Source organism: Heterodontus francisci, chromosome 32 (assembly GCF_036365525.1).
Source record: "Heterodontus francisci isolate sHetFra1 chromosome 32, sHetFra1.hap1, whole genome shotgun sequence".
NCBI lineage: Eukaryota > Metazoa > Chordata > Chondrichthyes > Heterodontiformes > Heterodontidae > Heterodontus > Heterodontus francisci.
The window spans coordinates 12,925,782-12,949,536 of record NC_090402.1 but is presented as its reverse complement, the minus strand read 5'-3'; the positions used below and the strand labels follow the sequence as shown (position 1 = coordinate 12,949,536).

The window sequence follows — 23,755 nt, the reverse complement described above, 5'->3', positions numbered from 1 at the left end:
GGGAAGTCAGTAGATGAGCAGTGGTAGACCTAAAAGCAGATATTTCATAACACTTAGCAAACATTTATTCCAGTCAGAAGGAAGGACTCTAAGAAAACCACGAACCACCCGTGGATAACAAAAAGGAAGTTTAAGGAAAGTATCAAATCAAAAACAAAGGCGTACAAGGGGGCGAAAGCTAGTGGTAGGCCAGAAGATTTGGATTTTTTTTTTTAATAGAAACCAGCAGCAGATGACTCAAAAACTAAGAGGGAGAAAATTGAGAGTAAATTGGCAAGAAATATAAAAACAAATGGTAAGAGCTTCTACGGGTATATAAAAAGGAAGAGAGTAGCTAAAGTAAGTGTGGGACCCTTAAAGGATGAGACTGGGGAATTAATGACAGGAACAGGGAAATGGCAGATAATTTAAACAAATTTTGCATCAGTCTTCATGGTGGAGGACACTATAAACATCCAAACAATAATAGATGAGCAAGGTGTAAATGGGAGGGAGGAACTTGTAACAATCGCTATCACAAGGGAAAAGGTGCTGGACAAACTGGGACTAAAGGCAGACAAGTTGCCAGGATCTAATGGCTTGCAGCCAAGGGTTTTAAAAGTGGCAGCAGAGATGGTGGAGGCATTGGTCATAATATACCAAAACTCTCTTTCGGTAGGGTACCAGTGGATTGGAAAACTGCTAATGTGACGCCCCTATTCAAGAAAGGAGGGAGACAGAAAGCAGGAAACTATAGACCAGTTAGCTTAACATCCGTCATTTGGGAAAATGCTGGAGTCTCTTATTAAGGAAGAAATAGCAGGACATTTAGAAAAACATAATGCAATCAAACAGAGTCAACATGGTTTTATGAAAGGGAAATCATGTTTGACAAATTTGTTAGAGTTCTTTGAGGATATAACCAGCAGAGTGGATAAAGGAGAACTGATAGATGCAGTGTTTTTGGATTTTCAGAAGGCGTTCGATAATGTGCCACATAAAAGATTGCACAAAATAGGAGCTCAGGTTATTGGAGGTAATGTGTTGGCATGGATTGTGAATTGGCTCTCCCACAGAAGGCAGAGTGGGGATCAATGGGTCTTTTTCAGGTTGGAAAGCAGTAACTAGTGGGGTGCCACAAGGATTGGTCCTAGGGCCTCAACTATTCACTATTTATATTAACGACTTGGAGGAAGGGACAGAGTGTACTGTATCCAAATTTTCTGACAATACAAAAAAAGGTTGGAAGGCATGTTGTGATGAGGACACCAAAAGAATCTGCAAAGGGATATAGATAGGTTGTGAGTGGGCAAAAACTTGGAAAATTGTGTTCGATGTTGGAAAGTGTGAGGTCATCCACTTTGGTAGGAAGAATAAAATGGCAGACTATTATTTGGATGGAGAAAGACTACAAAATACTGCAGTACAGGGGGATCTGGATGTTCTTGTACATGAAACACAAAACGTTAGCATGCAGGTGCAGCAAGTAATTAGGAAGGCAAATGGAATTTTGGCCTTTATTGCTAGGGGGTTAGAGTTTAAAAATAGGGAAGTCTTGTTACAACTGTACAGGGTGTTGGTGAGGCCGCACCTGGAGTACTGTGTACAGTTTTGGTCCCTGTATTTAAGGAAGGATAGACTAGCATTGGAGGCAGTTCAGAAAAGGTTCACTAGGCTAATTCCTGTGATGAAGAGGTTGTCTTATCAAGAACGGCTAAACAGGTTAGGCCTTTATTCATTGGAGTTAGGAGAATGAGAGGTGATCTTCTAGAAACATATAGATTTTAAGAGGGCTTGACAGGGTAGATGTTGAGAATGTTTCCACTGGTGGGGGAATCTTGAACTAGGGAACATTAGTTACAGAATAAGGAGGAACACGTTTAAAACTGAGATGAGAAGGAATTTCTTCTGAGGGTGGTGAATCTTTTGCAATTCTCTACTTCAGAGAGTTGTGGAGGCTAGGTCACTAAATGTATTTAAGGAGGAGGTGGATAGATTTTTGAAATCCTGGAGTCAGGGTTTAGGCACAGCAGGCCCGAAAGAGGAGTTGAGGTCTGGGACAGATCAGCCATGATCTTATTGAATGGCGGGGCAGGCTTGAGGGGCTGAATGACCTAATCCTGCTCCTATTTCTTGTGTTATGTCCTTCCTGATGGGGAAGTGTAATGTGTAAGACCTCCTATACCAACCTGTTCTGAGTAATTTCTCTACATGGGTTTTTCGTGGAGAAGAGAGAGAAAGAAGAAGCAGGGTTTTAAAAAAAAAATTAACATTTCACTTATTTTAAGCTGCAAATGGTGTGTGAAATAAACTGGAGACACATCCATTTGGTCTTTTTGAAACCACTGTGCTTAAATAGTTTTCCTTTTTACTGAGCTCTAGTACTTTCAAATCTTTCATCAGAACACTTGTGGCATTCTTTCTGTAATCATTCTACTGGAATGCAGGCTATTGGCTGAAGATCTGATAATGAGACTGGGGTTGTGTGACTGAAAACAAGTGGGACATTTTTCTTTGGCCCCTGCTTGAGCAATCTAAATGAATCCAGGGGGCCACATAGACCATATATACCACCTTTGGGAAGGAATCCAGCTCTGAGTTTGTAATCATGTGAGCTGATAACTTCAATAGTGTTTACTATCGTCTGGGAAAAGTACCACCCTTACATAGCTTATACACATCTCTGCACTTTCCCCAACCTATCTTTTTGAAATAGCCTCTTGAGGGAACACAATCCAGCTTCTGAATATGATGGGAGATGTGTAATGACATTTTGGACACAAATCAAATTTGTACCAGATCAATGAAAGAATGTTTTGGTATCCAGATGATGTACAATGTTCAGTCTCTTTTTTTTTAACTAGAGTAACAAATTTGAGAAAAGTGACAGTGATTACACTTTCTGCTGTTAAAAGATTTGCTTCAACGTGTCTTGATTGCAATTCCAGGATTCTTCTAAGCCATGTCTGCTTTTGGTTCTGAAGTTTTCAATAATTTGCTTGGTAGTTGCTGAATTATTTCATAGCACCCAGATTGAGCTGTCAGCAATCCACAGTGCCTTAATGCTGCTGTGCTTTCAAAGGCTGTTCATTTGCTTCTCAATTCACTTTTGGCCCAGCAGTGATTCTGAGGAGGAGGAGAGCAAGCAGAGCGAGGACAAACTTGATGACTTTCAAAAACAAATGTTAAGGGAGCATCAAGAAGCATTGGCCAAATCTGAAGCCCAGATCAACAAGATGAATGTGATCAAAGAGCGAGATAGGAGGTAAAATTTATCTTTTTTCTTTTCCTTTTAAATTCAGTTCTAAAGAATTGTCAGTGCAATCATGCCCTCCTGCCAATGGGGGTACTGCAGGGCCACTACTGGACAAAGGGTATAATGACCAGATCTGTTTATACAGGTAGTTCACATTATAATGGGGATTGGATTGTGTCCTTCTCCAACTTTGCTATTTTCTGACTCCCAAGTCACTTGAACACCACACTTGGTCTCCCTGTGTTCAATACCTTGGGAGATCATCTAGTAATTAAGTTCGCTATGCATGTTCTTTCCTTGTGGGGGCATTGCCATTCTGCTATGCCTCTAGATGTGGTGCAGTGGTTAGCACAGTAGCCTCACAGCTCCAGCGACCCGGGTTCAGTTCTGGGTACTGCCTGTGCAGAGTTTGCAAGTTCTCCCTGTGACTGCATGGGTTTCCGCCGAGTGCTCCGGTTTCCTCCCACAGCCAAAGACTTGCAGGTTGATAGGTAAATTGGCCATTGTAAATTGCCCCTAGTGTAGGTAGGTGGTAGGAGAATGGCGGGGATGTGGTAGGGAATATGGGATTAATGTAGGATTAGTATAAATGGGTGGTTGGTCGGCACAGACTTGGTGGGCCGAAGGGCCTGTTTCAGTGCTGTATCTCTAAATAAATAAAGTAAAAATAAAGATGATTTGGTAAGATTTTTCCAATTCTAAAGTTACCTGTAGGTACAATGTCCCCCACTAGATCGATCTTCAGAGATTCCACATCACTGAAGAGCATTTACTCTGTCCTGACTTTCTGTGGACAATAGCATGGGGGAACTCCCTTTCTAAATAAAGGGCAATTAGCTGTGCTCAGCCTGAGCGATGCAATCACTTCATCTAGCTTTGCACTTTATCCTATTTTGTGTACGAGATGCACTTGGCTAGTTTGACTGACTGAACTAGTTCACTTTGATTCCTGAGTCAGTCTTCAGTGCTGCTTTTGTAGAGTTTTGAAGGGGACTGACTTTTTATTCCCTTTTTAAAAAATTTTCTACTCAAACTGCAAAGTAGGGAATCAGTATACTTTTACATCACCTGAAACCAGCACTGATTCAATATTTCCTTTCTAAATTCTAAGTTATAGAAACTTAGTGGTGGGTATTTGAAAAAAAAACATAATGTACGAGGCTGTGGGAAAAGAGCAGGGGACTATCTGGATAGCTCCCAAAGAGTTGGCAAAGGGATAACAGGCTGAATGGCTTTGTATCATTTCTGATGCTAACCTGTTGAATGTGTCTGTGAAGCCAATTCCTTCTCTGCTGTCTACTTCCAGCATGTTTTAATAAAATTGGATTTTCAGATAAATATGGCAAGTTGAAATCTCAAAGCCAAATGTAGATTTTTTTTTTTAATTTTTTTTTTGTGTGTGGGTGTAACATTCTTCTTCCACCTGTGCCCAGGTAGGTGACCTAATCCCACCCCAGTTCTGTCCTCCCACAGATATGTGGAGGTGAAGGGAGGAAAAGAAATTGGGTTGTTTACTAATCTATTAGTGGGATGTGGTTTGTCAAGTGTCATTAACATTAGCCTTTTTGGTCAGCATCCATTAGAGTTAAACAGTTACCTGCAATGAAGCCTGTCTGTCTTGGATTTGTAGCTTTTGTGAAAGCAGTCTTTCATTTTTAATCTGCCAGGAAACGGATTAAAATCAGCTGTGATCAGCTTCGTGAACTGCTGCCTAAATTTGAAGGGCGAAGGAATGATATGGCATCGGTCTTGGAGATGACTGTGAAATACCTGGAGCTTGTCCAAGCACTTGTTCTGCCACAGGAACGATCTAGAGTGAGTAGACAACTGGGAATTTTCTCCTGTTCAATTAATTTAAAAAAAAAATTGATCTACAATATCCAAGTTCAAGTGAAAATTGGCTAACTCAACACAGATTGGGAATAGAACCTGGGATCTTCCTAAATTGTGTGGCTGAGTGGAGATTTCCAAACCAAACTGAGATTTGTCTACTCTAACTGTCCTATTAATAACAAGTCTCCAATCTTGTACATACAACTTTAAACAGGGCTGTCTTTCATATTCTGAAACTGCTTTTTATTCAGATTTTATCAGTACCTGAGGGACATGAAAAATGGCATAAACTCACCTCAAAGACACAACCAGCAAATACATATTCTGCACAGGAGACAGATAAGACAAGTGGGAGAAGAAAAATATACACGTAAGATTTTGTATAGTCTAACATCTGGTGTTCAGATTTCACTGGGATGTCCTTGTGCACTATTTATCCTTCACTCTGGAACACTGGCCTTGGCTGAGGATATAACTTGGTAGGGAAAGAGGTCCTGTAAGTTCAGTCTATTTTATATAATAATCCTGAGTGGCTGGCATATGGGATGTTGAGTTGCAACAATTCTTCCCTTCAAAGGGGGATGCTTGGCACATAAGGAAAGCCCAGAAGTACTATTGACCTGTTGTATGTACCCTGATTTAATATGTATAACAGACAAAACTCTGAGCAGTTAAGAAGTCAAAGCTCCTGTTATCCAGTGCTTTTTTTCTATTGATTTCACAATTTCTTTTGCAAATTCTAGCACTCATGAATGCATTCTACATAAATAGAAATTTGTTGGATGTCACATGCCTCCTGCCACTTGATAGTCACTGCTAGCATGGAACCATAGCTTTGCAACATGACTCCAAGGGCTACACATTGTCAATATCTTAGCTGATAACATTCATTATTTATTTAGAGATACAGCACTGAAACAGGCCCTTCGGCCCACCAAGTCTGTGCTGACCAAGAACCACCCATTTATACTAGCCCTACAGTAATCCTATATTCCCTAACACCTACCTACACTAGGGGCAATTTACAATGGCCAATTTACTTATCACCTGCAAGTCTTTTAGCTGTGGGAGGAAACCGGAGCACCCGGCAAAAACCCACACGGTCACAAGGAGAACTTGCAAACTCCGCACAGGCAGTACCCAGAATTGAACCTGGGTCCCTGGAGCTGTGAGGCTGCGGTGCTAACCACTGTGCCACCCAAATTAATGGTTATATCCCTAGAAGATATGTTGTGCCAAAATGGGAAGGAGGCATGTGACTTGTGTTCATTACTGGGTCATTGTGGGGGATCAGAAGGAAGGAAGAAGGGAAAAGACCAAACAAAGCTGAAGCTCCAGTCTAGGAAAAACCAGAGTAAATGTTAGATATAGAGATTTGACTCCAGAGTGTCTCAATTTGTTAACAATATTTTTATACTTTTAAAATATTTCAATCCTTTGCATTCAACAGCAAAAGGGAACAAATGAAAACTCGCTATCAAACTACAAAAGGAAAAAAGCAAGCCTTGACTGTAAGTGCTGGCATCTCCCAGTGCTTACCACAATTGAGCAGCCCTTCCATCTCAGGTTAGCTCATGTCAGTTACTTACCAATTGGAGGGAGGTGGGAAGTTACAATCACTTTAAACTGAGCTTATTGCCAGGTCAGAAGAACTCCAGTTCTCTTGGACCAAGACACACCACCTGGAGATTGTGGAAAGATCTGTATTTAGTGTAGGAAGTATATATCTCAAATGGTGTATATGCATTAAAGATCAATACTTCATAGTGAGGAAAAGGATCCTTTTCTCATAACTTTTTAAGGATTCTATTTACCTTGAATTGAGTAAAAGGATTGAAGTTTGAGATTTGATTTAATATCAGGAAATTACATTGATGTAAAATGATTTTTGACATCAATTGGCTTAATTTTTAACTGTTATATAATGACCTTTGCCAGTGTGTAGCTCAAGTGGGCATGCTTGCATATAGAATAGTAATGAGAATATTTTTTTGTTTTCTTAATATTGGTGCAAAAGTAAACTTGAGAAATTTCTCTTGTAGCAAAGCATACAATGGCAGTCACTGGCTCCTCTGAACAACATGTGCTATCTCCAACCAGCTATCTACCTCCCAAGTGCCTTACAACACTCTCCAATGGGTGGGAAGACCACCTACAAAATTTTCTGACCAGTTCAAAAACTCTTGCTCCAGTTCAACAAAATGGGTTTGTCTCCATCTCAATTTTTTTTCTCCCAAAAATTAAATATTGCATTGTCAGGAATTAATTCCAGTTGTAATTTCAGCTCTCCAGAGGGAAGTGCAACCCAGCCAGATAATCTGAGCTTCAACATCCCGGATCAATGGAATGATGTGCAAGGTAAAGTAGTGTTATGATGTAAAATTCAAATAACCAATCCCTTGCTTTTAATTTGCAATTTTATTTGTGACATACTTTTCACCCACTTGTAGGGAGGTGTCTGGCTTCTGTCTCCCCAAGGCAGTGACTGAAATTGACTGTACGTGTTTGCCCTGTGTAAATCTATCTTCCTATACTTGACTCCGTTCAGCTATATAGACCAGGAAATATCCAATTGGATGCTATAATTGGCCCCCTAAAAGTTTAGGGGGGATATGTGTGGAAAGTTCTTTACGCAGAGGGTGGTGGGTGCCTGGAACGTGTTGCCAGCAGAGGTGGTAGACACTGGCACGATAGCGTCTTTTAAGATGTATCTAGACAGATACATGAATGGGCAGGAAGCAAAGAGATACAGACCCTTAGAAAATAGGCGACATGTTTAGATAGAGGATCTGGATCGGCGCAGGCTTGAAGGGCCTGTTCCTGCGCTGTAATTTTCTTTGTTCTTTGTTCATTTTGGGAGGGCATCAGTCAGGATTCCCACAGTAGATTGCTGGTTAACAGCTGCTAGACTTGCACATATGGTGGTCTGATCAGAGTAATGGTTTGGACTCTAGGCCCCAACTGCAAGAGTGCCTCACTGACACCAAACTTTTTTTAAAAAAAGCCTTAAGTGAGGCACTAGAAGGCAAATTGATATCTGGAATTATAGTCCAGCAGAAAGACTGACCCTCAAAGGGAAGAGAATTTTTGTGTCTATCTAATGATTGGCAGGGGTGATCAGTCAAATGTATGGATTATCTTTGTGTGTATGCATGTTAACTTTCCAGATTTTAAACTTGGATTAAATTGTTCTGACTGCATGCATACTTTTGACACACAATAACTCCACTGTAACCTCCATTCACCCAAGTATATACGCAAGCTGTTTTTGTCTTAATCAATTTGCATCATTCTGAATCTCGCTGTGAAAATGAGAAACTTGAAACTTTGTAACAACAATCTGTTTCACCCATTTAGCTAATTTATCAATTGAGGACTTTAGGGGCGGCACAGTGGCGCAGTGGTTAGCACTGTAGCCTCACAGCTCCAGCGACCCGGGTTCAATTCTGGGTACTGCCTGTGTGGAGTTTGCAAGTTCTCCCTGTGTCTGCGTGGGTTTCCTCCGGGTGCTCCGGTTTCCTCCCACAAGCCAAAAGACTTGCAGGTTGGTAGGTTAATTGACCATTATAAATTGCCCCTAGTATAGGTAGGTGGTAGGGAAAATATAGGGACAGGTGGGGATGTGGTAGGAATATGGGATTAGTGTAGGATTAGTATAAATGGGTGGTTGATGGTCGGCACAGACTCGGTGGGCCGAAGGGCCTGTTTCAGTGCTGTATCTCTAAACTAAACTAAACTACCTAGAATCCCCACAGCTTTGACCTTCTAACGTGAAACTGTCATTAAAAACAGAAATTGCTGGAAATGGCTCAGCAGGTTTGGCAGCATCTGTGCAGAAACAAGTTCGTATGAATGACCTTTTGTCAGAACTGGAACTTTGTCACCAATCCCTTTTTTTTTGGAGTCTAGGCACATTAGGGCTTTTCCATCATCCATTCCTCTAAGCCAGAGCCTGGTCAAGGAGGATGTTCTCCTGCTGAACCTATACTAGTGTCTCTTTGCTAGGTATCTTGACTTTTTTTTTTTGAAAAAACTCCAACCTAGTTTTGATATAAAATTTATGCCCTATAGTTTACATAAAAACATTTCAATTTACCATATCAAAACCCCTCATAACTGAAATACCTCAATCCGATCCTTTGTGAAGACCCCGGTTCTTTTTTAGTCTCTCCCAAAGGTTCTCATTCCTAGTAAATTTTATCTTTCATGGCCTTTAGTGCCCAGTACTGAACACCATTTTAAATGCCCAACTAATGTTTAGGCTTAGGTTTTTAGAATTATTTATGTCCCTAGTTCTCTTCTGCTTTGTCTTTTTAATCTGAATACCTACTGTCTCACTTCTCTAAATTAAATTTCATCCAAATTCAATGTTTGTACTCCTGAATTTAGTTGATCTTGGTTCCCTATTTTTGGCTGCAGTTTTTTTTAATATTGTGCCCCTATACTCCAGTCCAAATCATGAGGGTCCCAACACTACAGTTGACATGTCTCTAGTCTATTAATCACTTTCTGTCCTTTTGCCAGTTTCCTGCCCACATGTTACCAACTTAATATTGCTATTTGTAATGTATTGATCAGCAATTTTTGCCACTGCTGCTGGTATCAATTTCAAAATACAAATAACATATTCACAAGTGGGAGTTTGCATAACCGTGGGAGGAGATAGACAATCCTCTTAACTCTCCAGTAACATTGGTGACTTTGAACATGGCTTCTAGCTAAAGATTGGCTCCACCACACCACCCCCTACCCCCAATAAGACTTTTTTTTTGAATTTGGCTTCTTGGGTGGGAATCGTGCTCCAATGTCCTATTTTGTACCATTACAGACTATGACAATTCCACCACCTTCACTGACAAAAGCTTTCAGATTTCAGCATCAACTATGGATCTAGATACTTCAATGAACAAAAGTCAAGCTTCAGCTTCAAAAGTGAAACCAGAATTGAGAAAATCATTCCAAGTCCTGGATTTAGATACACTAATGACAGATAATTCACTGGGAAACTGGCCAGAAGTGGAGCCACCAGTGACGACAAATAAACAGTGTGCTGAGGAAGAAATGGCTATGGTAGACTTGATCTTTTTAAGTTTATAACCAATTTAAACCTTGATTCTTTTCAGCAGTCTACTTGTAACTTTTTGGGATACCAGCATTTAATTAATGTCTGAGTTCTTCCAGCTAACCAACAGCACATTAAAGTAATTATCTAACTTTCAAAAATACTTTGAATTGGTTTGGTATGTCCTGGAGGATCTGAAGTGTGCTATAGAAATCCAAGTTTGTCTGTCCTTGTGCTGCACCTTTTTTTGGGGGTGGTGGGGGAAGAGAGCAATAAGAAATATTTTTCTGTGTTCATTGTCTCTGTGTTGAATTTAGCCAGAGGCACTTAATTAAATTTCCAGCATCTGCAACATTTTTTTGATAAAATGGAGATATTAGTCAGGCAGCATCCATCAATGGATCAATTCATTTCTCAGCAGATGCTAAGCATTTGAGTTCTGTAATACAGCCAGAGTTCAGCTGTTATAATTTGCTTGCAGGGAACCTTTTTGTAATAACCTTTTGCTCTGACTCTACTGAAGTGTTGCTGTTAATCAAATTTCTACCACTGACCGATTTAAGCACTGGTTTATTTCCCTGACAACTTGTGGCATGTTGAAGGGGTATTGCAGTAATAGTGGCACCACCACCACAAAATGTAGCTGTGTGCTTGGAGGGAAGGAAATAAACATGTTTTAATGCAGTGTATTTACTCCACAGTACCTCCAGTTCCAACAATTCAATACAAAGCTGTGAATTATTTACAACTGAAAGGCAATATCTTCAGATGAAGCATTTTTGAACAATTTTATTTAAATACTGTACAAATTTAATAACTGCAAAACAGAATATTCCAATTAAATAGGAAGAACATTTTTTTAAAAAACATTTAAACAGGCAATTTTTGAAGGTCAGTATCCCATTCAAATATCTATATAAAGGAACCCATCTAATTCAATAACAGCCTGTGCATTGAGAAGTGAACTTTTAATATAGGATCTTTCTTGGAAGGGATGAGGGAAGAACTAAGATTTATTGCTCATGAAGTATCTAGCTAACCCACAGAAGTTTTGTGGGGTGTGAGGGAGTGTGAAGTCAAAGTAAGACTTTCTCTTACTGGAACTATTCACACCAACCCAGGGGCTGGTGGGGATAATTTCCATAAAACTAATTTTATGAAATCTTTTTGTTTTACAAAGTTACTTATTCACTATATTCAACTGAGTTAACAAATCAAAGCAGCAATCCATATTTTGAACCACTTCATGTCCTGATATATAGCACGCAAGGAGCTTGTAGCTGTTAATTTGTCTTCTGGTAACCTGCTGTCTTCAGTTATCTTAAAATATACTGATTTGTATCTAGTGGGTTTTGTACAAGTATCTGCAGTGCAACTAGACTAAAAATGCACCCTATACTCATTCTGTAATTTATCCTCCATTGAAATGGAGTCTAAACTTATTAAAATGGGTATTTATGCTGACATTGTACAGCCACAAGCTACTGCTCTTTAGGGTTAAGTGGTTAATATCCAATACAATCCCTCAAAGCAAAATTAAAAGCACTTCTTGTGCTGCACCCTACCCCCAGGATTCTAATCACTAAAAATGTGTACTATTTGCTTAGGGGAAGAATCTCCTTACGTTGGAACTTTACAGATCATTTTAAAGCTTACTCCTTGACAACTGACAATATCTTATTGGATAAAGCTGCAATTAAGTCTAGCATAATCTCTCAAGACAAGGTTCACCAAACCTACTATGCACTTTTACATCTCATTACTCCACTTCAACTTGAAAGGATTCCCCACCACTTAAAACAATATTCAAACTGATGCTGGCTTTCTCACTTTTTTATTAAAATTTTTAAAAATCCACAGCACACCTTACAAAATGACTGTCATAAGATAAAGGCTTATACTTTACCCCAAAAATGGCAATTATTGAGAAAATGGAGGAAAGTGACGATTTCAGCTACTCTTAACAGTCCATTTTCTGGTCTTTTAATAGCAGCTGACTCTGAACCTATAGTTTAAGTGCTTCATATATTTCCAATCTTTCACTTCAAGTTGCATAAATAATGGCACAAAGATTATACCTGTACAGGTGCCAAAATCAATTGAAGCTTTAAAAAAACAACTTACCTAATTTATAACCAGCACTAGGTGTTAAGGCAATAGGTTTTATTTCAATGAGATCTCCAATGAGGTCCTACTCATTGTTCCAACTTCAAGAAACATAACTGCTAAATTTCCATAAATGTTTGCATTTAATGCATAAAGATTACTTAGATATAATGCACTTATTCTAGAAGGTGCTCTGCTTTGGTATGGTAACAAAAACATGGCAATTCAATGCGATTACAAATGGGTAAAACATGCAGGGCAAACCCCCCCCCCCCCCCCGCCATTGAAGAATTCACCAAATGTGTGACTCGCATTGCGTCATCTTCACCACACCAACCCCACCTCCAAGGCGTCTGTAATTCATACTTCCAAACAGCCTGCAATTGGGAATAAATGATAGTTTATTCGATCCATTATATTAGATCCGTGTGTTGGCTGTGCCACTGACAATTTTCTAGACAGCAATGACTTAACTTCTGCAATGCTGCAAAGCAAGTATTACTGATGGCTAATATTAGAACAAGGTTACTGTAGTAGGACTGTACAGCTCCTCCTTGGTCAGTAATTATTAAAAGTACAGGGAACGAATAAGCACCTTTCTTGATTGGGTGCTATACCAATGTGTGGTTCATGACACAATGACATTATATAAATAGCTGAAAATTTCTACTCAATGGCAGTCCTTCATCACGCATGCACAACTACTACAATTTGTAAAAGGGGGATTTTTTTGATAAAGTGTAGGAGTGATTGGAGACACTGATCTAGTCTCTGTAGTCAGTTGTCTTGTATAAACTACAAAAACTTTACTCTTTTTGGATGGGGGTAAACAGCATTAAAAGTCCCTCACTACAGCACCAGTGTAGGTACTTACCACACCAGAATATATTTACAATAAGTACACCAGCTAAACTCAAGGATAAAGTAACTTATTGTGCCTAAAATTAATATATTGATTTGAAACACTAATTACTAATCTACAAGCATAGAATGCCATATCAAAGTAAAATGCAACAAGACACTGGCCTCTCTATTGGAATGTTTAGTCTGAAAAACAAGATATTCCACCACCCCCACCCCAAAGTGGGAAAAAGATGGCATGCAGCTTAGCTCACTTGATGGCACTTAATTCAGTCAGGAAGCTACAGGTTGGAGTCCTACTGAAAAACATAATTGCAGAATCAAGATTGATAACCCAGTACAGTACTAAGATGACAGCATGGTGGGTGGGTACCATCCTTGATGGCATATACTGCCAAGGTCCTGTATGCCTAGACTGCCAAAGAATGGTAGTACTGGTGTTCTTAAATGATCCAGGCAAATCGGTCTTTTCAGCTGAACCTCTTGGGCCCTTATGAAATGAATGCGAAGCAGAAGTCAATTCAAGAACTCTGACTGAATCTAAACCACCTGTCATCTCTGATCCTAGAGAACACCAATCAAAAACTGGATACTGTGCCAATGGCATAAATTTGAGGCTTTACTACATTCAAATAGTTGAAACTTTTGGGAGTCGCACCATGTTGGAACTATAAGCCAGTGTGCTTTTTCCTGTTTAAAGTTTGAGAATGTCTGGAAAGCATTCTCAGTATTTATGGCTCTAACTGAACAGATTATACTCATTCAGCATTGTAAAGATCAAGACTTACAAAGCTTTACCTGTTTCATTCTACAATTATTGATTTCATCATGGGTCTTGCCCAAATATGGCATGAGTTTCAATTTTGCATCATATGAAATTCCAGCTATCTTAGTTTTGAGACTTATTTGTACCTCCAAGTATTTGCATCAGGATCAAACACCTCAACAGTTTTTAAGTAGGTTGTACCATCAAAACCTCCAACTGCCATCAAAAGTCCATTTACAACAGCTAGACCAACCTGGGGAGTGATGGAAAAACACAATTAAATACATTATTAATTACTTGTTAGGAACAATGGTATTTACAAATAGGTTAACCAGTAAATACTAATACAAGTAACCTGCAAGCACAACATGTTGAAGCATCATATATCATGCCAGAGAGGATACATCTTTGTCCCCTCAGTTGGAAGCAAAGTGCGCAGTGCAGGGACCAGCGAGTGGAATCTAGCATTCCCCAAAGGGTACCAAATGCAAACACATTTAGAAAAAAATAAAGAGCTATTCCAGCCCACTTGTGTCTCCTAGTTAGTAATTAACACCCCACAGGTTGTATGGCATCCAACTGCTTTGCTGCAAAATGGCATATATTGTAGGGAGAAACAGACAGCGTGATGTAAGGTCAGTGGTCACTGTATTGTGAATGAATTGGAGACTCCAACAGATTAGTATTGCTACATAGACATCATCAGCACTGCTATAATCCTTACTTTGGGCAATATGGGGAGGGGAAGAAGCAACCCTTATGCAAATTGCCTGCCACAGTATTTGTTACTCTGTAGATACACAGACAAAATGCATCATTCAGCTACAGTACATGCATATTCAATTTCTATTTTATAACATCATAATCAGCAGAGATGGGATGTAAAGATGTGTTAGCTTGTATGTTAGAATGGCACTCACTAGAGAGCATCTACTTTGTACAGAAGATTAAAGACAACATGGTGCTAAGAGGAAATGCATTTTTCAATTTGAAGATGCTGCAAAGCATTGGGAATCCAAACAATGCAGGTAAGGTTGATAAAGATGAATTACAATATGCTAAAAATCCAAAAATTACTAGACATGCGAAGTAGATCAAGCAGCATCTGGAAGAGTAAACTAGGGCGGCGCAGTGGCTAGCACCGCAGCCTCGCAGCTCCAGGGACCCGGGTTCGATTCCGGGTACTGCCTGTGTGGAGTTTGCAAGTTCTCCCTGTGTCTGCGTGGGTTTTCTCCGGGTGCTCCGGTTTCCTCCCACAAGCCAAAAGACTTGCAGGTTGATAGGTAAATTGGCCATTATAAATTGTCACTAGTATAGGTAGGTGGTAGGGAAAGATAGGGACAGGTGGGGATGTTTGGTAGGAATATGGGATTAGTGTAGGATTAGTATAAATGGGTGGTTGATGTTCGGCACAGACTCGGTGGGCCGAAGGGCCTGTTTCAGTGCTGTATCTCTAATCTAATCTAAGCTAAAATTATAACCATCAAAACTGGCAGTTCTAATGAAGTTACGGCCAAAAATTGCATAGTTCTCTCGTTAGCATTTCATGTTTTATTAGATTACTCCTTGTTCAAGATAAAGCTGCAGTCCAGGGATGGTACTTTTTATATTGCTAGAGTATGTTAAATGTGGTGTGCTAATTACATCAAATAGATGCACACACAACATAGCGGATTTTAGTACATACTTACTCCACTCCTTCTGGAAGTCATAGCAACCACTGGAGACCACTGATTGGTTCTAAGGTTGTATCGCTCAGCACTGCTGAGCTCAGTTGTGTCATCACGTCCTCCAACGGCATAGATCATGTCTTGGAACACAGCACAGCCGAGGTGCTTCCGCCTTGTTCCCATGGGCGAACAAGGAGACCAGCGATTCTCCTGCGGAATGAAGCGTTCAACTGAAAAGTACAAAAATAACTCCATGAATCAACCAGCAAAATCTTGCTGCCGTATTGGAGCAAAGCAGGTTACATGCATATTGTAATCTTGATTTCTTTTGATAAGTAAGCAATTGAGAAAATGAAAAGCAAGGTCCTCTCCAGGTATAAATGCGAGACTTTTACGAGAGACAATTTTGTATTCAGCAATATCTGGTGTGCTTGCAAGATCATACAACTGAAATGAGAAAAGGCTATTCCAACCATTTTAGTTCCTCCATCCACCATAACCTTTCCGCTCCTCCGATTCTAGCATCTAATTCTTTTTATATTAATGATTCTAGGGTTTTTACTCTACTACCCTACCTTGGAATCCATTCTAAGTAGTGATCACTGTGAGGAACAACTTCCTGAGAATAGTCCAAGATTAGCCTTTCATTAGTTTGAATATCTCCTTGTTGTATTTTTACAATTTAGTTTGAAGCAATATTCTAGATTTACCTTTTTAATTCTGTTTACATATTTATTTACCTCTGTTATACCCAGTCTGCTCTCTCAAGTAAACATAAAAGATCTCATGGCATTATTCAAAGAAGAGCAGAGGAGGTCGCCAGATGTCCCGGCTAACACTTATCCTTCACCCAATACTGCAAAAATGGTTTAATTGCTCATTTATCTCACTGCTGTTAGTGGGACCTTGCTCTGTGTAATTTGCCTGTTGCATTTCTCTACAACAGATAACACACTTAAGAATAATTCATTGGCTGTGAAGCACTTTCGGGTGTCCAGAGGTCATAAAAAGCCACTATGTAACTGCAAGGGTTTTCTTTCTCCCTAAAATATCAATTCTCAGTTTCCTTCTTTCCAGACTGAAAAATCCAATCTCTCCTGTTGCTACTCATAACTCCATCTTCCAACAGTAGGGCTCGCTCTCATGGCTCTTTGAACTGCTTCCAGCACTCTGTTCCTTCCTTGCATCTCAGTGACGCCACAATTGGACACAGTACTCAGACTAGCACAGTACACAGTTTCAGTATGGCTTCCTTTGACTTGTAATCTACCCTTCTGGTTATATACCCAATATTCCTTCCTATGTGCAGTACTTTATACTTGTCCATATTAAATTTCATCAACCACTGTTCTACCTACTTATAATGTTTTGTCCAAATCACTTTGCTTTTACCTCAGCTGTTTGCTCAGATTTAAGTGCCCCTCCTAGTTTGGTATTGTGAAAATGTCACCAGAGTTGTTTATTTAAATAGGTAATGGTAGTCATACCAGTACTAATCTCTACAAACTCCACTCCACCTAGAACATGTCCCTATTATTTTGTTCCCTTCAGTCCATTTCTAAGCCTAAATGGAAACAGCTTTGACCTCAATGTGGAACTTTGTTGAATGCTTTTTCAAAGTCTAGATGCACTATATCATAAAGCTTTCCACAGCCCATCACAAGTCTAAAAACAGGTTTTTTTAAGTAAGCAATAAAAATCACAAGCATTTATTTATTGGGATGCAAATACAAAATAATCTTGCAATAAAAACAAATTGCTGGAAATACTCAGCAGGTCTGGCAGCATCTGTTGAGAGAGAAGCAGAGTTAACGTTTCAGATGTGACCTTTCATCAGAACTGCTGAGTATTTCCAGCATTTTGTTTTATTTCAGATTTCCAGCATCTGCAGTATATTGCTTTTATTAAAATAAATCTTGCAATTCCCCTTCACCCTCATTAATTTTCTTACAGTTACAGTCTATGATGTTATATGAATATTGAACTGGGGAGAAAAAATGGTCAGTTTTTTTTGGAGTGTTATCTTCGACTTAATGTCCATCCAAAAAAGACAATTACTTGGAGGCTTACTATCAATTTGTCTCCAGAACTGCGAGTTCCAAACTAGCCCAATCTTCACCACTGTCAGGAGGACCCTACAGAGAATGAATTTGGACAGCTAGAAACCAATTACTGATGGGTCCAAAACCATAGCACAAAACTGCCTACAATTCAACATTAATTACTATGAAATTGGCAATCACACTTTAAGGATGAATGGTGTGGGTGATGAAAAATTCACAGGTGCAGATGGTGATGTTTTAAGGTTACAGACACACTGGGATAGTGTACAAGGAGATCTGAAAATACTGAATACAAACAAACCATGTTTTTAAAAAAATTTAATTGTCTAGTACACACCATCTCTCATATTGATGAGTAAAATATTAAAGTTAGAATCCGTCAGAAGCATACCTATTGTTGTAACTAATTTCTGAATTATTCTGGTTCCACATACATTACCTGTATTCAGTGGAGATGTTCCATCAGAGCCCCCGATAGCATAGAGATGTCCACCAAGGACTGCCACAGCTACCCCCAGGCGCCGAGTGCTCATAGGGGCTACTCTCATCCACTTATTTTCCTTAGGATCAAACCTGGCAAAATAATAAACGTGCTACAAATTTGATTCTCTCTAATCCTATAAACGTATCTCCTATCAATTCTTTAAACAGCAAATGTCACAATGAGTACCTTATTCCCCCTTCTTCACTTGCATGTTCTGTCAATGTTCTTCTCTATTAAAGGATTTCTTTCTCAAGTTGCCGATGGCCTTCTAGTACCTTGTCCAAGTGCTCAACTTTCACATACGAGTGTTGGCAAGACTGTCAATGCAAGGAGCATCACAGCCAAGTCTGATCTGATCCTTACCTTACAGTCACACATGGGCAATCCGGTATGGGTCACTGGATAATGAATGATCAGGAGTGGGACCCTATCTGATTTTCTTTTTCCTAGCTTGGCACTCTGAGATCATTTGTAACAATAAGCTAACCAAATACAGACCAATGATAGAACTTGGTTTGTATAGCTCATCTATTGATAAGCCAGACTTTGGAGAAACTTCCAGTACTCCTTTTAAAAGTAATTAAAATATGTTCATTCACCCTTCATGTTTATTTGGTTTAAACAGCGTATGTTTCAGTTCGCCTTGTAACTGATGCAAACTTTGTCTCCTTATAACCAATGGCCAGAGAGCTTAGATGTAGGCCGGCAACAGCCTCTTAGGGACTCCTCGTTGTGTAGGGGATACTGCTGGAAATTAACTGGATAAAACTTATGTGGTCATTCAGCAGCAGCACTGAAATTTCCCACTGCTTTTTCACTTGATTGCAGAATTATCTCAATTTCAGTGAGTAGAATTCTAGCCCCTACCAACAGGTCTACCTTCAGGTCCCGTTAATGAAATAGGCTGTTGCTCTGTAGTTTTGTAAATCTACATGGCTCAGGTATCAGATTACCAAATCTGCTGCAGAAGGTTGACTCACTTCCAATCGTCCATCACCAAAGCGTCACATTTGGACTGAAGAAACCCCAACAGACCCGATTTACCTTTTCTTTTCCATCCCCAGCTCACTAGGAGAATAGACTAATGGCCAATTACTGACTAAAGGACATATAGGTTTCAACCCTTACAAGGAGAACTCACATACCAGGAAGCTATGTGGTAAGCAGCCACAAGTTTCTCAAGAGCACCATAACTCATTAAACAGTGGCTCCATCATTTGGAGATGCAGAGGTTCTGAAGCCTCTTTACTCAGTTGTGGTAGGTATCAAACCTTGGATAACTGAGGTGTGTTCTCATACCCAGTCTTGAGGCAACACCTCATAGTTGTTGTCTTATGAAGGCAGTGTTCTCATCGACTGCCTTCAGCATGTTGAAAGGACCAGTGCAGGACAGTGTGAAATATCAGCTACCTTGACATGTCCATGTCCAGTGCTTTATACCAGGCTTACTCTCACTAATTACTTAATTAAGACCCTCACATGAAAGGCTTTGGCAGATACAGCTGTAGACTCTCTTCCCCTGTAAGCGAAAGCTCTGCCTGTAACCATTTCCCACAAAGATGGTCACAGCTACCCCCAGGCGCCGAGTGCTCATAGGAGCTACTTGCATCCACTTATTTTCCTTAGGATCAAACCTGGCAAAATGTTTCTTCACCTTGTGCATGGAGCACAGGATACTCTTCCACTGTATGCTTAAAAATAATAAACTAGGAAAGAAAATGGAATGGACATATGTCTTACGTGCCTCAAGCGCAATCTGCACTAGGTCTTTTCTATCACTGGAGGACACGGATTAAAGCATCCAACATCACTTACCTTTCCACAATGTTAAGGCAGGACACTCCATCCTGTCCTCCAACAGCATACAGGTACCCTCCCAGCACTGCTACCCCCACACTGGTTCTGCATGTGCTGGTTGGAGCGACGTCACCACTCCACTGGTTTGTCTTGGGATCATACCTTAGCAACAGAACAGAAATAATTCATAAGTTAAAAAAAGGGGCATGGAAGAGAGACTGAAAATTCAACAGTCGTCATTGTTCTGAAAGCATGTGTAACAATGACAAAAAGACAGTTTTCTCCTGGTTTAACCTCAGACTATTGCCAGGGAGAGGGATGGAGTCAGTCACTAGAGACTGGAGCTTGTGGCAGGGACCGAAGGCAGCAGCTTTGGCCTTCCCGATATTTAGTTGAAGGAAATTTCTGCTCATCCGGTACTGGTCGTCAGACAAGCAGTGTGACTAGTCAGAGACAGTGGAGGGGTCAAGGTGGTGGTGAGGTAGAGCTGAGTGTTGTCAGTGTATGTAATCTCCACTTCACAATGTATGCAAAATCAGAAATTCAGTGAAATGGGAAGGGGGAAGAGAAAAAAATAAGTTGGTAAAGCAGAAAACCAAAACAATGTCCAGTTTTTTTCTCTATTTGTGGCGAGATGACAACCACCGCATTGACAAGAACCACCTCCAAGGCTTTGCAACACTTAATCAAAACAACCCAGGGGACTAAGTGACGAATTTAGAACTGATCAAGTAATGGTGCAGATACATATGTAAGGGCTGAAGTTTAATACCAGCTGAATTACAATTCCAGGAAATTGATCAGTATGTTAGCATTCCAGCTACTGTTGCACTTCTCTTAGTGGGGGCTTAATAACTGGATCTTGGAGGCATCTCAGTAATACATCCTTCACTTTTCACATGTCATCCTAGTCACCAATCCCAAGTGTATTCTCAATAGAATTAGTATGGAAAGAATAGTTGCTATAAAAGAACTGCTGCTCCTCAGAACAAATTAAATTTGAGCCAGTATATGGATAATGATTATTTAGAGCAGAAACAAGTCCCAAGACTGACAAATCTTCAAGACCATCATGTTTTCATAGAAGAGTTACCACACAGTGAATTAAAGAGGAAGGAAAGTCTAGGAACATGGAGGTACTTGCTGTTTTCATTCTCTAATCAGCCTGTAAAATATATGGCAGCATGTTACACATTACAACAGCAAACATTATATGCCCTGTAGACTCTACTTAGCTGAATGGGAATTAGGACTTTGGACTTATTAGGGAGATAACTAGAGGTACTGGAGTTCAGAAAATGCTCTGCTGACCCAAGTATGCAGCAGTAGTAAGCAGGTAGCTTTTTTTTTTTAAAACCATGCTCTTAGAAATGCACTTTATATTCAGAATTCAATTTTCCTTTTTAAAAAACAAACATCGCAAACTAAAGCCAACACTGAAATGCAGCTGTCTACTTCTCAAATCAAGTCCGTCTGCCAAAGCAGGCGATGGCCTAAACAAACAGCTGAAGAGTAGTACATAGTCTGCCACACATATCAAACGGATAACTACTTTTACGAATAGATGTAATCCACAGCCCTTCTGGCAACTGACTCCCAGCACAAGTTATATTTGGCTCAATCTACTGCTGACACCATATTTATAACATTAGGAATAATGTTAGTCCAGGTGACACGCTGTGCTTCATCGAATCCAGAGTTGGTTGGGTGAAACCAGAGATAAATTATGGTACCACTCCACTTTGCACAATACCAGCAATTCAAGAGCACAAGACGACACAATTTGCACCATTTTGAAAGCAGTTTCTGTCCTGCAGAATCACAGGATAACAGGAATTAAATCAATATCACTGGCATTTGAAAGCAAGACTACTTCTCACCCGGCTTCAGCCTTATGCTGTATGCACTATAACTGCAACAATTGCAAAGTCAACTTTTTTTTTGCTAGACACCCTTTTAAGTTTCAAAAAATTAGGAACAGGAGTAGGCCATTCAGCCCTCAAGTCTGTTCCAATATTCAGTCAGATCATGGTTGATCGCAGGGTTAAAATAAATTCATGTCCTTTTCAATATCAGCTATTTCACCAGTTGTTGATACTCCATGAACAGAGGCCTACACGTTCACCAAAACAGACAGCAAGGGTAACAAGAAGACCGGCTGTATGTGTGGCTCTATCATTTTAACATTTGATAAACTGATCTCAAATATCCAATGAACTCCAAATGCATTTCAGTTTCATATATTGTTATGAAAGAACTTCCATTTTTTGTTGAATTTTGAGGACTTGACAGTTGAAAGGACTGAGAGGTCTTGTTTGCAAACATGTACTGGAAGTCACCTGTCTTCAGATAAATACCCAGTAGGGTCTTTTTGTCTTGGGGGAGATATTTACAGAGAAGTGACAGGTCAGGATTTATAGCGGTCAGGAGGCTTGACTCTTGAGATATTGTTTTGGTTTCGCTTTGGACAGGCAGTTGGGGTATGAACAGTGTTTAAGTTGGCGTTTTAAAAACCAGCCAGCAGAGCAGTCACCTCAGCTCAACCTTTTCCATCTCTTTGAAAAGCCTACCAGCTTTTCCATCCCTTTGAGAAGCTCTTAGAAGCGAGTGTAAGAAAGAGAGAAATTGAAGCTATATTCGTCCTGAAAGACCTGCTGGAAACCCCTGTTGCCGCATTTTTCCTGAGATGCTGGAAAAAACTGTCGGATAAATCTTCGACGTCTCTTGAATGAATTGCACCAGAGAAAGATCCCAGTAACAGATTACACCTGGTTGGTGTATTTTATTCTGGGATAAAGAGTCGAGTCTATGATTGATCACATCGGTAACTGTGTAAACATTTAAATATTTGTTATGACCTGTGGACAAGTGGAATTAGAAAAGACGGTGTACCCCTCCCATCTCGGTCATTATAATATGTGCTCTAGTACTTTATAGACACAAGTCAGAAGTGTGATGGGATATTCTCCACTTGCCTGGATGGGCACAGCTCCAACAACACTCAAGAAGCTCGACACCATTCAGGACAAAGCAGCTCGCTTGATTGGCACCCCATCCACAAACATTCACGCCCTCTACCACCGGTGCACAGTGGCAGCGGTGTGTACCGTCTACAAGATGCACAGCAGCAACACAGCTAGGCTCATTTGACAGCACCTTCCAAACCCATGACCTCTACCACCTAGAAGGACAAAGGCAGCATATGCATGGGAACACCACCACCTGCATATTCCCCTCCAAGTCACACATCATCCTGACTTGGAACCATACTGCCATTCCTTCACTGTCACTGGGTCAAAATCCTGGAACTCCCTTCCTAACAGCACTGTGGGTGTACCCATCCCACATGGACTGCAGTGATTCAAGAAGGCAGCTCACCACCACCTTCTCCAGGGCAATTAGGAATGGACAATAAATGCTGTCCTGGCCAGCGATGCCCACATCCCATGAATGAATAAAAAAAAAGATGCTGGTACATAGGAAGAAACAGCTTCACAGTTCAAAAATATTTGGTGAACTGAATCCCACCTGACTCGAGGACAGGTTCTGAAATCAATGCAATGGAATGGTGAAAAGATTAACAAGGACATCATATGCTCTCAACCCAAAACTTCCCAACTATTTTGGTCTAGTTATGTTTCAGCCTTGGCCCAGTGATAGAAAAATGGATTGAATTCCCACTTTTCTCTCCTCCAAAAGGCATTTAACAGTTGCTGGAGTGTAATTCATGAGTGCTGGCTTCCATTTAATACTATGATAGATGACCAATTTTCATTATTAAGCCTAGACAGTCGTCTGCAGGCTACTCAACCAAACCTTCCAGCATTGATCAATAGATAGTGATCAGAAACAGGAACGTAGTTGATATTTCCTCTCCC

General features: G+C 40.1%; 2 protein-coding genes across 5 annotated transcripts in view; one reads left to right on the top strand and one right to left on the bottom strand.

Moving 5' to 3' along the window:
* LOC137347641 (uncharacterized) overlaps positions 1–10,216 on the top strand; it is a 38,533-nt gene extending 28,317 nt beyond the window's left edge. Inside the window, exons 3-9 of one of the 2 annotated variants that reach the window (XM_068012263.1) lie at positions 3,101–3,244; positions 4,903–5,050; positions 5,320–5,438; positions 6,519–6,634; positions 7,111–7,273; positions 7,353–7,426; positions 9,897–10,216. In XM_068012263.1, the coding sequence (XP_067868364.1) occupies positions 3,101–3,244; positions 4,903–5,050; positions 5,320–5,438; positions 6,519–6,634; positions 7,111–7,273; positions 7,353–7,426; positions 9,897–10,165 (1,033 nt within the window). In that variant the 3' untranslated portion in view covers positions 10,166–10,216. Of the gene's footprint in view, positions 1–3,097; positions 3,245–4,902; positions 5,051–5,319; positions 5,439–6,518; positions 6,635–7,110; positions 7,274–7,352; positions 7,427–9,896 lie in introns of both variants that reach the window. The other variant, XM_068012262.1, reaches the window with a different exon arrangement.
* Positions 10,217–10,901: 685 nt separating this feature from the next.
* LOC137347640 (kelch-like protein 20) overlaps positions 10,902–23,755 on the bottom strand; it is a 38,008-nt gene continuing 25,154 nt past the window's right edge. For all 3 annotated transcript variants that reach the window (XM_068012259.1, XM_068012258.1, XM_068012261.1), the window contains 5 exons: positions 19,896–20,039; positions 18,036–18,169; positions 15,555–15,763; positions 14,010–14,116; positions 10,902–12,613 (listed from right to left, as the gene is read on the bottom strand). In XM_068012259.1, coding sequence (XP_067868360.1) covers positions 12,529–12,613; positions 14,010–14,116; positions 15,555–15,763; positions 18,036–18,169; positions 19,896–20,039 — 679 coding nt within the window. In that variant the 3' untranslated portion in view covers positions 10,902–12,528. The remainder of the gene's footprint in view (positions 12,614–14,009; positions 14,117–15,554; positions 15,764–18,035; positions 18,170–19,895; positions 20,040–23,755) is intronic.